This window comes from Ilyonectria robusta (assembly GCF_021365365.1).
Source record: "Ilyonectria robusta strain PMI_751 chromosome Unknown BGZ61scaffold_8, whole genome shotgun sequence".
Classification (NCBI taxonomy): domain Eukaryota; kingdom Fungi; phylum Ascomycota; class Sordariomycetes; order Hypocreales; family Nectriaceae; genus Ilyonectria; species Ilyonectria robusta.
The window spans coordinates 1392223-1406991 of NW_025764442.1; the positions used below are offsets into that span (position 1 = coordinate 1392223).

Below are 14769 nucleotides of genomic sequence, written 5' to 3' on the forward strand. Positions count from 1 at the left end.
GATTGTGTTGAAGGAACCGGTGAGAGGAACTTTGGGCTCGTCGCTCCGTGTGCATCCATTCGATATCATTGCTTGTTCAATCATTCTTCCAAACCAAAGAAAGAAAAACTACAAAGACTAACTCACTCTCTGCTCTGCCATCGTCCTACAGATAACTCTATTCCTCCTGATACCCTTGTCTCTTCCTGAGATGATAGAACACCGCCATTTCAGTCGTGCGCTGTTCATTAAGTATTCGTCCCCCACGGCTTTGTCCTCACCTCCATCACTCGTGATCCGCCTCTCCCAATCGTCATCTTCTCCCGTCTCACCTCTCTCTCACTCAGCCCGCCCTAGTCTATAAATCACAACCACTTTGCCACGAACCCCTCACCATTCACCCCGGCTTCACCCTGACATGCCCCGTGTCCCCACGTGCCATGCTGTACTTTCACTCTGTGCTGGGTCTGCACCGGAAACTCTCTTATCAAACTTCATTCGCGCAGCTCCCTCGGGTGTTGCCATTCACAGCATCTACGTATCTCACAAACAATCCATCGCTTCAAGGAATCGCCCACTGCCTCTTTCCGAAACGTGCAGCAGTCACGCATGCGACTCTTTCAAGTTGGGGACTTGTCTTGGAAAACGCAATGCTTTACCGGGTAGCAAAGTACAGCTTGCCCCTCTTACAGTACTTGGTGCTTCCAAACCTCGCCTTTAATGCCCGAACCCCCCTTCATCCTACTCCGTACATCACCACCGTATGCACAGATCGTGACACCGAAATACAAAACTCCGCCAGGTCAGTCTTACAAACATACGAGACGCCTTGATGTCCATGGCCTTCGTCCTGGGGGTATATCCCATGCCTGCCAAATCCGTCCGTCCATTCCATTCCTCAACTTTTTCTCAACAGAGCCACCAAGAGACTTACTGTCAAGCCAACGCCAACCCCAACTCAAGCTCTCCATCGTATACGTCCATCTCGAATTCCATCTCGGATTGCTTTCTCAAATATACCATCGCCAGAGCAAGTCTATTAGCTCCACCTTCAAGACAAGCCCCCTATATTACCCTCTCCGTTCAGCGGCTATTGTTAACCACCACTGTGTTTCCGTTCAGTCCCTTGCGTTTCTTCACACCACCCTCATCCTCCCGGTTTTCCAGCCCATCTATTCGTTCCGAGAGCGTCCTCAACTGGGCATTAAGATGAGCTCCTGTCGGCTGCGCTGCGTTCAGATGCGCTACAATCTCATTGTACATCCGCCTCGTGTTGAACGTGTTCATCCATGAGCTGAGGTGCACGAGCTGCATCTGGTGACCTTCGTATCCTCGTCTGAGCTCGTCGCGAAGCTCTTCCACCTGGCTGTTTATGGTTGAGAGACTATTTCTATGCCCCTCAACTTCCCTGCCATACTCATGAATCTGGTTACTGGTATAATTCTTCCACGTTTCCTGGTCCGCCTTGGCCTCATCAACTGCTTTCCGGAATAACGAGACATCGTCAGTCGACGACTTGCTCTCATCTCTTGCTTTCTGGAGTGACGACATGCTGTCGGCCAGAGTGCTAACTTTGCCATCAGTTTCCAGTCTTGCCTGTCTCTCTTTATCGATAAATTTGCCCAATCCATCAGCGACGGTGGTTAAGCGCCCGTTGACCGACTCATGCAGCTTCTTCGCTGCGCTGACAAGCTCGGGCTTCAAGATCTCGCGCACTTTGTCCTCGGTCATAACGTTTGACCCAGCGCCAGCACCGGGGCCAGCACCAGCGCCAGTCACTTCCTTCTTGAGCAACCTTTCATTTACGTCGGCGAGTCCCTGTCTCAAGATCTCACGCACGATTTCCTCTGAGACAGAATTTGACCCTGGACTGGCGGTTTCCTTGGAAAACTCTTCCATCGCACTGGCGAGTTCCGGCTTCAGAATCTGGCGTACTCTTTCCTCGGTCATGTTGTTTGACTCGGCGCTAGGAGTGTGCTGCTTGGGCAGGTTTTTGACTGCGTTGGCAAGTTCCGGTTTCAAGATGTCGCGAACTTTTTGCTCCGTCATCGGATTCGGGTCGCTCAGTCTTTCCACTGCGTTGGCGAGTTCTGACTTGAGAATATCATGCACCTTTTCCTCTGTCATAGGATTGGCGTTTGTGGTGGCACTGTCCTCGTCCAAGCGTTTTTGAATTGCCGAGACATCCTCAAACAGTTGCTGTATCCTGTCACGAGGACTTTCTGACACAAGTGACTTTAATGAGGAAATCTGTGCCATCATGGTGTCTAGCGTGGTCTTCTGGTTTGAGATGCGTTTCCCGTGGTCCGAAACAGACGAGTTCAACCCTGAGATATCGGGGATTTTCCCTGCCAGCTTCAGATCAGATTCTCTCAATTCCTCAAGTTGGCTTAGCAATCCCTGTTTAAAATCGGCGATGTCCATGAGAGCAGAGCCTATTCGCGTGTAGACAGCTGCGATCTTGCCATCCTGCTGTTCGATAGCTTCCTTGAGTTGAGTATCGGACACACTGTGCTCGGACTCAGGTTGATGCTTAAACTCGGGCCGATGCTCAGATTTAGGCTGATGCTCAGTCGTCATGCCGTCCAGTTGTCTATTAACTTGCTCGCACATTGCCGTGACTCGCAGATTCACGGCGGCGACGCCACCATCAGTCTTGCGCTCAATTTGGTCGACATTCCCTTCCAATTGCTGAAGTTTCTCAGTCATTTCATCATGACTCTTTCTTAATTCTTGGTTCTCAGACTCAAGGCGTTTCCTCTCATTACCAGTGGCTTCAAACTGAGTCTTCAGCTCCTGCAAATCACTGTCAAACTTGCGTTTGAGTTCATTGAGCTTATTATCTAGCTGAAGATTGAGCAACTCAGAGGTGGATGTTCCCGACTGCACCGGCTGCTTCTCGACGTCCGTGACCTGGCTCTCGGTTGGTTGGCTCTTGGTTGGCTCGCTTACGGTAGGCTGGTTCTCGGGAGGTTGGTTCTTGGTAGGCTCGTTCATAGTTGGCTCGCTCCTTGTGGAGTCTCTCCTAGTTAACTCGTTGTGTGTTGAGTCTCTCTGAGTGGGCTCGCTCCTTGTTGAGTCTCTTCTGATTGACTCGACCCTAGTTAGCTCCTGCTTGTGTTGAGCATCGGCTTGACCAGCTAGACTTGACAGTATCTGGTTTGTGGACAGATGGCCAAACTGGGACTGTAGCTTTTCATCGACTCCCTTTATCGACTTGTTGCACTGGGCCAGCTCATTAGTGGCCGTCTTGATCTGGTTTTGGAACATGTCCATGACGGACGGAAAGTCCACATGTTTCATGCTCGACCGTGCATGGTCGGCTCGCAGTTTCGTAAGTCTCCTTTGTGCCTCTTCTTTCTTTTGCATCCAAGACACTTTCTCGCATATCAAATTCGTCAGGGGGTTGATACCCCCAATCCCGGTGTTGCGTGGTGCGGCCGCGTCTGCATTGGGTGTGTTCTGTGTTCCTGGTGCTGTTAGTTCTCGGTTATTGGATATTCTAGCACGAGAATTCTGCTACCCACCATGTCCCGACATATTGCCCTTGCCAGGTTTTGTAGGTGTTCCCCTTGAGGGAGATCTGTGGGATGGCTCCCGTGGCGCATTCGGGGGTATGTCCCTTTCTCGGGAGCGATTTCGATCATTCCGGTAATCTGAGCTCCGGCGGGGATATGGATTCTGCGGGGAGCGGCTGTGATATGGGCTACGTTCGGGATAGGGTCGGTCGCGGTCTTCGCGGCGTTCTTGGCGTTCGTAGAAACCTGTATTTTGCCGACCGTAGTCGTTGTTGCGCCTACTCTGGCCTGCCATCACGGCACTAGCAGCACAGATGAGCGCGAAAGCATGCGCGAGTGAGGGGAACTGTGAGACAAGATATGGAGTAGGGGACCAATCCTGGGCCAAGTGCCATCAAGAGGCGTTCGCACGGGAGGAAGGAATCAGTTGCCTCGCTCAAGCCTGAGACCCTGAGACCCTAAGACCGTTGATACCTTGGGCGCGACCGGACAGCCTAGCGCAACTACCTCAAGCTAGGTAGGTAGGGAGGGAAAGCCCGCGATGGATGCGGTAGCGGTAGCGGTAGGAGCGATGGAAGGAGGAAGATGCAGAACGCGTGTTTGCAGGAGACTCGGGGAGAGGGCAGAGGGCAGAGGGCAGAGGGTAGAGGGTAGAGGGTAGAGGGTAGAGGGTGGAGGGTAGAGGGTGGAGGGTGGAGGGTGGATGGGAGCGGATTGAAAGGAGGGAAAAAAGCAACGAGTGAACGACACACAGAGCGTTTGGTTGTGGTTTGCAGATAGCAAACAACGGAAATGCGGCTTCCCGCGAGCCGCTGAACAATGCCCGCTGGTTGCTGGCTCTGCCTGTACACCTGTCAGGCAGCTGCAAACGAAAACCAAATAATGGATCTCGATTGACGCAGCTTGGATCACTAGCAATGGAAGGCGGTAAGATTGGGCGTTGGTTCAACAACATTGGAAGGAAGGGTCCATTATTAAGCCCCGCCTTCCTTGCTAGTATGAATCTCACAGCCAACCAAGATGGGCTCAGAGCGCGCGCGTGGGTTGAGAAACAGCTTCGGTACACCGCGGGAAAGGCCCAAGGCTAGTTGCACCTGCCATCATGATGCGTACGATATAATGGATACGATGCAATACAACCGCAACCATCTCTTACAGCCTCGCAGTAGGGCGTCGCCCTGCATCGCTCTCGTACCTGGTCGCCTAGCAAATTGATGCGCACGATTCGCGATAGGGTGCAATCGCACATTCATGAATAGGTACCATAAGTTTGTTGGACACACGGACTCAGAGTCAGCTGTGAGTAAGCTGGTACCAGGTGCCTCTATCCAAGGCGCAACCACTACAGGGTGTTTCAGCTCTCCCCAGTTCTACGCCCAGGGTACCACGCAGCAAGTACCCCAAGCTCTCAACGCCCCACTTCAAAGGCGGTGTGCGCGCTTGACGTGTGGCGCAGGCAGATTCATAAAGAGGCGCTAGGCGCGCGCGCATGTTTTTTTCGACCAAGGCAGGTACGCATACCTAAGCAGGGAGCTCGAAACTCCAGCCTCATTCTCCGTTGGCATTCCTACAACTGCCACAGCCTCGCTCCCCAACGTTCAAATATCGGCCAACCTGTGAGCGCAACACGCGACAAGATGGCTGCTGTAAGTATCGCATCCTCCCCTGCGCGCGACTACCCACTGATGATGCGCCCCCCAGCCCGTGATGACCGTGTCCGAGTCTAAGGACCTTCGAGGTCTGAACCTCATCGCCGCCCATTCTCACATCCGTGGACTCGGCGTCGATGCTACAACCCTAGAACCTAGGGCCGCCTCTCAAGGCCTCGTCGGACAAGAGAAGGCGCGAAAGGCTGCCGCCGTCATCCTGCAGATGATCAAGGATGGCAAGATTGCGGGCCGAGCCGTCCTCATCGCCGGCCCTCCCAGGTATGTTCATCGCCATTGTGCCAATTCAACGTGCGCTGATCGTTTCCAAGCACCGGAAAGACTGCAATTGCCATGGGTATGTCCCAGTCTCTCGGCCCCGACGTCCCCTTCACATCCCTCGCGTCCTCCGAAATCTTCTCCCTCGAGATGTCCAAGACCGAAGCCCTCACCCAAGCTTTCCGCAAATCCATCGGCGTCCGAATAAAGGAGGAGAGCGAGATTATGGAGGGAGAGGTTGTGGAGATTCAGATTGACCGCAGCGTCACAGGCAGCGCCAAGCAGGGCAAGCTCACCATCAAAACGACCGACATGGAAGCCGTCTACGACATGGGCAGCAAGATGATTGACGCCATGACCAAGGAGCGCGTCATGGCCGGCGATATCATCTCGATTGACAAGTCTTCGGGCAAGATTACCAAGCTCGGCCGATCCTACGCCCGGTCGCGCGACTACGATGCCATGGGCGTCGACACCAAGTTCCTCCAGTGCCCCGACGGCGAGCTGCAGAAGCGCAAGGAGGTGGTCCATACCGTCACCCTGCACGAGATTGATGTTATCAACTCGAGGACCCAGGGCTTCCTGGCTCTCTTCTCAGGTGACACGGGAGAGATTCGCAGCGAGATCCGTGACCAGATCAACACCAAGGTTGGCGAGTGGAAGGAGGAAGGCAAGGCCGAGATCGTTCCCGGCGTGCTATTCATCGACGAGGTGCACATGCTCGACATCGAATGCTTCTCGTACATCAACCGCGCCCTCGAGGACGACCTAGCTCCCGTGGTCATCATGGCCAGCAACCGGGGCAACTCGCGCATCCGCGGTACCGACTACCGCAGCCCGCACGGTCTGCCGCTCGACTTCCTGGACCGTGTTGTCATCATCAACACACACTCCTACAACCCCGAGGAGATCAAGCAGATTCTCTCGATCCGAGCCCAGGAGGAGGAGATTGACGTCAACGCAGACGCCCTCGCCCTTCTCACCAAGATTGGCCAGGAGGCCGGCCTCCGGTACGCCAGCAATCTCATCAGCACCTCGCAGCTCGTCTCGGCCAAGCGGAAAGCCAAGCAGGTAACCGTCGATGATGTGCAGCGCAGCTTCAAGCTCTTCTACGACCCGGCCCGAAGCGTCAAGTTTGTCACCGATTCAGAGAACCGACTGATTAGCAACAGCGGCGTGGTAGACTTTACGGTGGCGGGCAAAGCGGCGGCGGCGGCGGCCAACGGCAACGGCGAGGAGAAGATGGATCTTAGTTAAATAATCGGCGAGCAGGCCTGGCGTTTGGGAAACGGATATATGGTCAATGGCGGACGTGATGGATATTTGTACCATACGAAATAGTGGCGTAGACGGTCCGTCAAAACTAAAACACAGAACCAGTGATTCTTCTTCTTCTATGGATATCAAAAGCTTGTACATGTCTTATGTCTGGGTAGTCCCGTTATGCAAGTCGCTGCTCCATGCTCATGACATCAAACAGTGGTCTTCTCACCACTTTGGTACTGCCAAAAAGAAGGCCCAGCCAAATAACGCCCATTATTTTTGTCCCAACATACTGCACAACTAATAACTGACATCATGCCTCGCCGCCCACCTCCTCGGGCGTGTCCCAAGAGGTGGCATCTTGCGACGACATGACGAGGGTGCTGTTTTGGAAGTACATGAGGCGGACCTGGTTCTCGAACGCCACGGCAGCGATGCTGCTGTCTGGTTCACCCCAGTTGTCGTTGTGGTTGACGCTCCAGGGCGTGGTAGTGTTCTGGAAGTAGGACACAATGGTGCCAGTTGAGGGGTTGGTGTAGTAGAGGCGATAGGACTCGAACTGGGGGACATAAGTAGTCGCGAATGCAGCGCTGGCTGACCATCCCGAGCCAGGGCTCTCGTCGATATCTTCCGCTGCAAGGGGTTAGTGACTTGGAGTTCATTCATTGCCTCATACCAATTCTTACGCCCCAGGGAGTAAGGAGGGAGTTTAGGTATAGGAAGCATTGCGGGGAGAACCGTGTACATACCATTATCGGCGCCGAGAATATCAGAGTACCCAATGTAGCGCAATCGCTGGGTCGAATTAGACACGTAGAATACGTGCAGGGCCGTCGCGTTGGCCGCCGACGCCGCAATGGACGAACCCTCGCGAACATTGCCGATGAGATTCGACCCAGTCCACGTACCGTCGTCGTCGTCGTGCAGAACCCAGATGTTGGCGCCGCCGGCCTGGAAATAAATACGCATTGAGTCGTTGCTGAGACGCAGCGCCGCCAGCCTGGTGTCCGGGTGGACGCCGTTGGTCACGTTGGTCGAGATGATGGAGTTGGAGGTGACGGAGCAAGGGCCGCTGGTGCTACTGCTATCATCATCATCTCCGTCTTCGTCGTCGTCGGCATCGAGGCTGCCGCAATTCAGGACGGCCTGGGCAATCTGGGTCTCGTTGTCTGATGTTATGACATAGTACAGGCGAGTTTCGATGGACGACGAGGAGAGCCCAGCCGCAGCGGCCATGGGCGCGCCCCAGTTGGGCTCAATGTCAAGATCGAGGGCGTAGGCGTCGGTGCCTTCGTCGTCGTGGATGCGCCGGTAGTAGATGTCGGTAGAGTTGAGGTCGTTGTAGAAGACCTGCGAATTCTGGTTGTCATCGTCGGTGACAATGGAAGCGGCCATGCACCGCTCATCGGCGTCAATCGGTCCCGTTTTCCTCGGCACGGCTCCGGTGCTTGTCGAGGTCGGTGATGAGCTATCGTTGCTGTCGTCTGAGCCCGAGTTGGAGCGTAGACCACCGACGAGGCCGCCCACGATAGCGGCTACCAGTACGGCAGCGAGCACGGCGAGGGCGATAAAGAAGTTACGGCGCTTCATGCCACAGCATGTGCGCGACTTGGCGGCGGTGGTAGTGGTGGTGGTGACTATTGAAGCCTCGCCGCCTCTGATGTCTCCTCCAGCATCCATGTTCACAACAACCTCCTTCTGAGCATCGTCGAATTTGGGAATCAGGCCGGCAGGCGACGTCTCGATCACGACCTTGTCGCGTCCCTCCAAGTCAGGCTGTGGTGTCGTGATAACCTCGGGCGCATTCGCACCTTCTGGGCCGCTGACCAGGGTGGGATACCTTTCATCATCACGCTGGAAGGCTGCGTGTTAGCGAAGCTCAGTGGGATGTTTTGGGAGGTGAAAGGGAGAGAAGAGAAGACTAGATCCTACCATGGTAAAGTCCCAACGTCAACCCAGAGGTCTCAGGTATGTAGGATGAGACGAGATACTATCGGGATTGTTGTGAGGATCTCAGTCAAGGAGTATCATTACCGGCGATATCAAACGGGACTCGGGTGAGAGGAAGATGGACCCTTGACAGAGAAGAATTGGACGCTCGAAAAGAAGCCATGGCCGCAATTCCCTCGAAGCAAATCAAGCTGGGCTGAAATAACGCCTACTGGGCACTCCCGAGGAACCCTAGTCCCCCCAGGTTGACAAAGTGGACATGTCCACAAGTCTAACGCGTACCTGGTCGATCATCAGTGGTGTTGACCCCCGGCGGGAATGACGCCGAATACACGGAAAGGACGGATACACACAGCGCCATTCTTAGTAGTCACCGCCCGCTGGGAGAACGGCCACGAGTAGAACTCGGGCGGCTTCTCTAGCCAGGATTCCCTCGCCACGGGGCGAAGCACAGGGCCGATGCTGGCGTGGGACGTGGGAGAACAAGGGGGCGATTATGGTTGGGCGGGTGGTGCGACGATCGCTTGGAGGTGACGACGGCGTCTTGCTTGGCGCAGCGGCCGTGTCGTGGGTGGAGGCGTCAAAGCAATTCTGGTTCGTCCCAGCTTTTGCCATCTCCAGCTTGGGAGCGAGCGAGTTGTCGATTCCGTAGGTGGCTGCTGATGCTGCTTGTCTCTAGAGGGTGGCCCTCTCTCATCAACACATAATGAAGTATCAGTCTCAGTGGTTGATGAAAGAGTGGCGATATATCTTGGCCGCAATCTACAGAGCAATAGCGCTAAAACCTTAAATAATAAGACTGAAACCGCTCAAGCCCCTAAAAATAACGAACCCGGTCATCCAAATCTCCTAATCACGCAAGTCGGGCTATCACCACATTTCAGCGGACATGGTCGACAGCAATGAGGCTGAGCAGTGACATATTCTGCAAGTCCGCATGTCGCATGTTCCATGTCTCCATCTGGGCCCGGGACCGAAACATGGAGGGCAGTCCTCATGGTGCTTTGCTGGGCTAGTTTCCACTCAACATGACGCAAGACAGGCAAGGATAATCCAGCCAATGCCTTTGTCTGACTAACAGATTCTCTCACCATCCATGGTCGACAGCGAAACGAGTGGCTGTTGTTTATTCGGTCAGTAAATGGCAAGGTTACAAGATGAGCAATATCATAGACGCCTCGCTGCCTTCTACTCAGCTCCCAGCGCAAGAATCGAAAGAATTAGCATCGCTCAGACGGGCAACCAACGGTCCCTCACTCTCTCTCGGCACGTGGGCTATGACTCTCATGTTTCTTCAGTAGTTTCTTGGCCTCGCTTCCCAAGTCCAGTTATTGGTTTTGCCCAGCCGCCAGAAGAGGCGGAGTATTCTTGACTGAGTGGATTGCCAAGTCCGTGTACACGACGGCTGGTCCACATCTCATGACACCTCACCGGGGGTTTCTGGAAATTTGGTCCCGCCTGGGGGAAAAAGTCTATTCAATTCCATCAAGGATCTTTGTTTCTACGTCTAAATGTTCTACGACCCCGGCACGATCCGCGCGTCTCGATAATGTGAATAATGTACAGCGAACAAGCGGGAAGCGGTCTCGTGGCTCCTTACAGATACCTCCATCGTGGCATACGGGGCAGCAAAGCGACATGTACTCGTCTTAGTCCATCGCTCAGCAGGACTGCTTGCAAGGCTTGACAGCCGAAGGCTCAATGTCCAACATCTCAGAGAACGGGTCCTCATCGGCCGCCAACGGCACATGCTCCATCATGGTGGCAATCGTCTCCGACTGCTCGGAACCCCAGTAGGTCCCGATAAACTTGAATACAAGGTCCAGGGCGGACGTGACCTAGTGGCTATTAGCATCGTGTTTTTATCACTAGCGAGGAGCAATAGGGAAGAAGAAAAGATTGACTTACACCTGACGAGGTCCAGATCTTGCCGTCAATGACATAACGCGCCGGCGTGATCCAGTTGACGTTGGGCCCCTTGGCCGTCATCGTGGCCCACGCCTTCTTGTTGGTCGTGGCCATGTGGCCATCCAGCACGCCCGCCTGAGCCGCAACGCCAGCTCCCGTGCAGACGGTCATGAAGATCTTGACCTTGGGGAACATCTTCTTGATGTAGGCGACCTCGGCCTGGAGGTCACTGCTGCGCGCACCGGGGCCTCCGGGGATGATGAGGACGTCCAGGTCGAGGTCGTCGTCAAAGGTGTTGGTCGGCTGGATGACGGGGAAGAAGCTCGAGTTGAAGGGGTTCATGGTCAACGGCTGCGTGGTGACGGGATCGAGGCTCGCCGCGATGAGGTACAGGTTCAACTGCTGGCCCGTCAAGGCCAGCAGCTGCAGGGGGTCCAGCGTGCCAAAGACGTCAACCATGTCGAAGGCCCGGAACAGCATCATGCCGACGTTGCGAATGTCTGAGCCCTGAATGTCCGGAACGGCTCCCGGCGTTACGCACGTGCTGTTGTACGCCGTGATACCGTCATCGCTGCGAGGCGTGATTGCGGACGCGAAGGTTTTCGTGATGAGTGCGATGGTGCTGACGAGGGAGCGAGCCGAGAACTGCATCTTGTTGGTTTTGTATTGAGGTTGAGGGTTGCTTCTGGCGATGGTGTTGATGGTTTGATGAAGACGGGAAAGAGCGAGCTTAACGACCAGCGTCGAGGGTTTTAAAGGAGTGACTGGATGGTGGAATGGGACAAGGAATGAACGCCTGTCTAAGAGGAACAGAGGAACAGAGGAACTCAATCCCTATGTGATCAGATCTCAAAGGCTCTCTCAAGAACAAGCCAAGAAAGAGATGAACAAAGGCGGGACCAGTCAACCACAACAACGACAACTCAAATCGAAAACTGTCAAAGCTCTTGTCGTTCAAGAACCGACTCACGTCACCACCACATACCCGGCGTCTCTTATATATGCGCCGTAGTTTCATCCGCCACCGCAATCCAACTGACGGCGAATTGCCAATTCCCAGTCCCGATTCCTCAACCCCCTTCATCATCCCTACTCCGCGAAGCCGACCAGGCCAAGAGCCAGCCAACTGATCGCTTTCCACTTCAAAAACATGCTCAAAGACGTGCTCAAAAACGTGCTCAAACGCCTCGTCCCGGCGTACTACTGCGCCTCTCCGCACGGCTAAGCAAGTACAGGACAGGACTCGAAACTCGCTCGCAGGCGTAAACACGTCCAATGAGGGACGCGGCAGATTATCAATCCCTCCTCGCCCGCGTAACCATGTCCAATCCGGTATTGCGGCTCGCCAATCCTCGCCCCGTCCCCCGTCGTCACGTTAATTAACAAGGGTCGCAGCTCTGTATTCACATGTAGAGTGAGCCCAGCAGCCACGTCCCGTCCCGGGCTCCACTCTCCGAGACCCGGGTCTCGGGGGTGCGACGAAGCCGCTCGGCCTTCGGGTGGACAGCGAGAGTTGCCGCGCGCGAAAGGTCACTTCTCTGGCCGTGGCCGGTGCGCCTGTTCGCCGGGATTTACTAGAGCCCTGAGAGTTCTCATCGGTAGGTTCGCAGGTGCTGGCGGCGCAGGACAAGGCGCAGGATGTTCCCCGACGTCACAAGGGTTCAGTGTCACATTAATGGGGGAAAGGGCGGTTGGAGGAACATGAGACGAAATTGATGGCCAAACTCGAAACAAGCCATGGATGCCGTGCCCTGCTTCCCGAGTTTCTGGATGGCGGGTCGTCGTGGGGCTTTTGGGGCTTCTGGTGAGCCGTATCACGAATGCAGAAGACGAGGTGGGATAGACAGCCAAACTTGGCTACCTACCTAGGTACCTAGGGTTCGGATGAATATGTAGTATATCCCTTATAAGCTCAATGACAGGGGTCGGCCAAGACTTTTTCTGTCCGTAGCCGATTGACACCGGACGACAAGCAGTCAAAAGCCACATTCACCCCTTGACAAGACTGGAGGATTTGATGCCATCATACTCTCGGAGTGCATGGGCTTGGCTCTGAGGTTGGCTAGCCGTGTGGCCGTTTCACGATTCATCAGCCGTCAGCCAGCAGCTCACCAACCACCAAAACCGCCACTCGAGACAACACAGAGCGCCTACAGTCGTCGAGGAGCACTACCAGTCAGTAGTCAGTCAGCACTACTGACAGCCAACACACCCAACAGCAAAGATCCAACAGATCAATGTCTCACTTTGCTTGCTTCAGTGGCTTCCAATCGTCAAGCAAGCCTGCCCCGCAAACACCTCGCTCAATAAAATCTTACATCTCCAATCAGTCATTCTCGCATTTTCTCGTATCGCTATTTGCTACGGCATACACCAATCCGTGGCATCCGACATACCCACCACCTCTAGTCCCACAAGAGGTCAGTCCCATCATTACATCGCGTGTCTGTTGTTCCGGGATCCAATGATTCCAGCAACTTCTCATCCATGACTGTGGCAGCTTGTGTCCATCTCGTCAAAATCAAATCCATCAACGCCTTTGCCATCCCCGGGGAATTTCCGTCCGACCAAATCAAACCCGTTCCAAGATCGCCGAGAGAGGTATATAATAGGTTACAAGACATCATTACCAAACCGATGCACTTGACAGTCGACTCCTCACCGGCCCTCTAACGAAGCGAGCTGGGCGGCCAAGGTTTCGTTGCCCTTGAGCAGCTCATCCAGCCACTCTGCAGCCATCGACAACATCGTGCTCTTACTGAACCCGCCGCCTCGGAGCCCGGGAACCAGCTCGCAAAGGTCGTCAAAGCCCTCTTTGATCAGTGTCCTTCGCTTCTGCTCGCTCCGGATGTGGTTCTCCCGCTTTTGTTCCTCTGAGAGGTTCTCTCGTGCCGTCTTGGATCCATTCACAGTTGATTTGCGTCGCTTCCCAGTCGTCGTTTCGTCGACAGGTGGCGAAGAGGTGGAGCCCCCACGTTCGGCCTTGGGTTTTCTTCGTCTGCTAGTTTTAGGTGTAGCTGTGTCTTCTTCGACCTCATCATCGGGGATTTCCTTCCCGGTCCTGCTCTTCCGTCTCTTTCGTGGCGGGGCATCGGCTTCTTGTTGCAACTTGACTACGTTCGCTGGACGGTTACGACTTTGAGATGTCGTTTGCCCATGATTGGGACTGCTGGGTCTCGTGTTATCCGCGCTCGCGCTAGGTTCGAAGCATTCGAGGTATTTGAGCTGTTCCTTCGCAATCGACTCGGAGGTTTCCTTGTCCGAGTGTGTAGTGTAGCCTTGGATGTGGTTGAAGTTGGAATCGGAGCCCCATTGATACTCAGGCGGGGGCGGCACCTGGGCCTGCGTCCTCTCTTGTGACCCAAACACCCATTCCGTAAATGTGTTTTCAACCTCGTTGCCTCCAAGACTTCGCCGGTTATCTTCTCGGAACTCTTCTAGAGGCTGGTGTCGAAGATGGCCGACGGGAGGGCCGATCGTTCTTCGAGAATACGTGGGGTCGATACCATTAGCCGTGTGTCGCTGAGCGGATCCGTTCTGGAGGAGAGTAGCTGCGGCGTTGAGGACGTCGTCGGGAGTGTGGCTATGTTCCAAATGTGGTAGACTTAGAGGCGGCGGTGGCGGCGGTGGCATCATGCTGGAGCCCATGGGCATCAGGCCGTGGAAATCACCCAAGCCGTTGGTCAGGGCATGGCTAGGAGGTGAGGCCAGCGAAGGACCGGGCTGCTGGCCAAACGAGGTAGTAGAACCCATGAACTGGGGCGGCAAGTCAAGCCAGGTGTCGGTGAAGTTGAGGCCCTCGCCGAAGGAGGGCATGTTATATTGGTCGGCGGTCATGTCCTCGAAAAAGGACGACAAGAGTTTGTTGTCATTGTCGGACAGGAGGGGAGCGCCAGGAGCGGGCTCCGGGGGGTCAAGGAGGGGAGGTTCTTGATTTGGATCAACCGACACTGGAGTTGCACTTCATGTTAGTTTCGGATCGAACGGGAAAGGAGGGTCTAGAAAGTATAGGGAGTGGAAAAGCAGGTACATACAGCCAAAGGCCAAGAAGGGATCGGATGGCGGCTGCGACGAACCCATCCTCGGAGCCTGTTGTACGGCGAGCATGGGGGCGTCTTTGGGATTTTGAAGTCTCGTAGGACGGCGTGGTTTAGGGAGTCAAGGGTTGGCTTAGACGTTGTATTTGGCGATGCTGACACCAGCGACAGCAGTTCGAAGCGGAGAAT

The 14769-nt window shown here is 54.7% G+C and overlaps 5 protein-coding genes across 5 annotated transcripts; 1 reads left to right on the top strand and 4 right to left on the bottom strand.

The window, feature by feature from the left end:
• Positions 1 to 937: 937 nt before the first annotated feature.
• BGZ61DRAFT_225315 (uncharacterized protein) lies at positions 938 to 3818 on the bottom strand. The gene is made up of 2 exons (XM_046238157.1): positions 3507 to 3818; positions 938 to 3441 (listed from the first exon to the last, which is right to left on the bottom strand). The coding sequence occupies exons 1-2, from the start codon at positions 3624 to 3626 to the stop codon at positions 1063 to 1065; spliced, it is 2499 nt and encodes an 832-aa protein (XP_046105564.1). The 5' UTR covers positions 3627 to 3818; the 3' UTR covers positions 938 to 1062.
• A 1316-nt stretch (positions 3819 to 5134) lies between these two features.
• BGZ61DRAFT_493441 (TIP49 C-terminus-domain-containing protein) lies at positions 5135 to 6679 on the top strand (the record flags this gene model as incomplete). The annotated part of the gene is made up of 3 exons (XM_046250652.1): positions 5135 to 5143; positions 5199 to 5425; positions 5476 to 6679. 3 exons carry the CDS (start codon positions 5135 to 5137, stop codon positions 6677 to 6679), a joined length of 1440 nt encoding a protein of 479 aa, XP_046105565.1.
• Positions 6680 to 6838: 159 nt separating this feature from the next.
• Positions 6839 to 8809, bottom strand: BGZ61DRAFT_225341 (uncharacterized protein). Its single transcript, XM_046238158.1, has 3 exons — positions 8618 to 8809; positions 7435 to 8539; positions 6839 to 7318 (listed from the first exon to the last, which is right to left on the bottom strand). Exons 1-3 carry the CDS (start codon positions 8618 to 8620, stop codon positions 6999 to 7001), a joined length of 1428 nt encoding a protein of 475 aa, XP_046105566.1. The 5' UTR covers positions 8621 to 8809; the 3' UTR covers positions 6839 to 6998.
• Positions 8810 to 10077: 1268 nt separating this feature from the next.
• Positions 10078 to 11194, bottom strand: BGZ61DRAFT_505735 (class I glutamine amidotransferase-like protein; the record flags this gene model as incomplete). The annotated part of the gene is made up of 2 exons (XM_046251842.1): positions 10078 to 10473; positions 10544 to 11194. 2 exons carry the CDS (start codon positions 11192 to 11194, stop codon positions 10297 to 10299), a joined length of 828 nt encoding a protein of 275 aa, XP_046105567.1. The 3' UTR covers positions 10078 to 10296.
• A 2007-nt stretch (positions 11195 to 13201) lies between these two features.
• BGZ61DRAFT_350513 (uncharacterized protein) lies at positions 13202 to 14650 on the bottom strand (the record flags this gene model as incomplete). Its single annotated transcript, XM_046240240.1, has 2 exons — positions 13202 to 14493; positions 14578 to 14650. 2 exons carry the CDS (start codon positions 14648 to 14650, stop codon positions 13202 to 13204), a joined length of 1365 nt encoding a protein of 454 aa, XP_046105568.1.
• Between the last annotated feature and the right edge of the window lie 119 nt (positions 14651 to 14769).

Bases quoted from the DNA above. Each gene is read 5' to 3' on its own strand.
- BGZ61DRAFT_225315 (XM_046238157.1), bottom strand. From the start codon at position 3,626: ATGATCGAAATCGCTCCCGAGAAAGGGACATACCCCCGAATGCGCCAC. The intron at 3,442-3,506 runs GTGGGTAGCAGA...CCAGGAACACAG, and splicing joins GGGCAATATGTCGGGACATG to AACACACCCAATGCAGACGC.
- BGZ61DRAFT_225341 (XM_046238158.1), bottom strand. The intron at 7,319-7,434 runs GTATGTACACGG...AACCCCTTGCAG, and splicing joins TATTCTCGGCGCCGATAATG to CGGAAGATATCGACGAGAGC.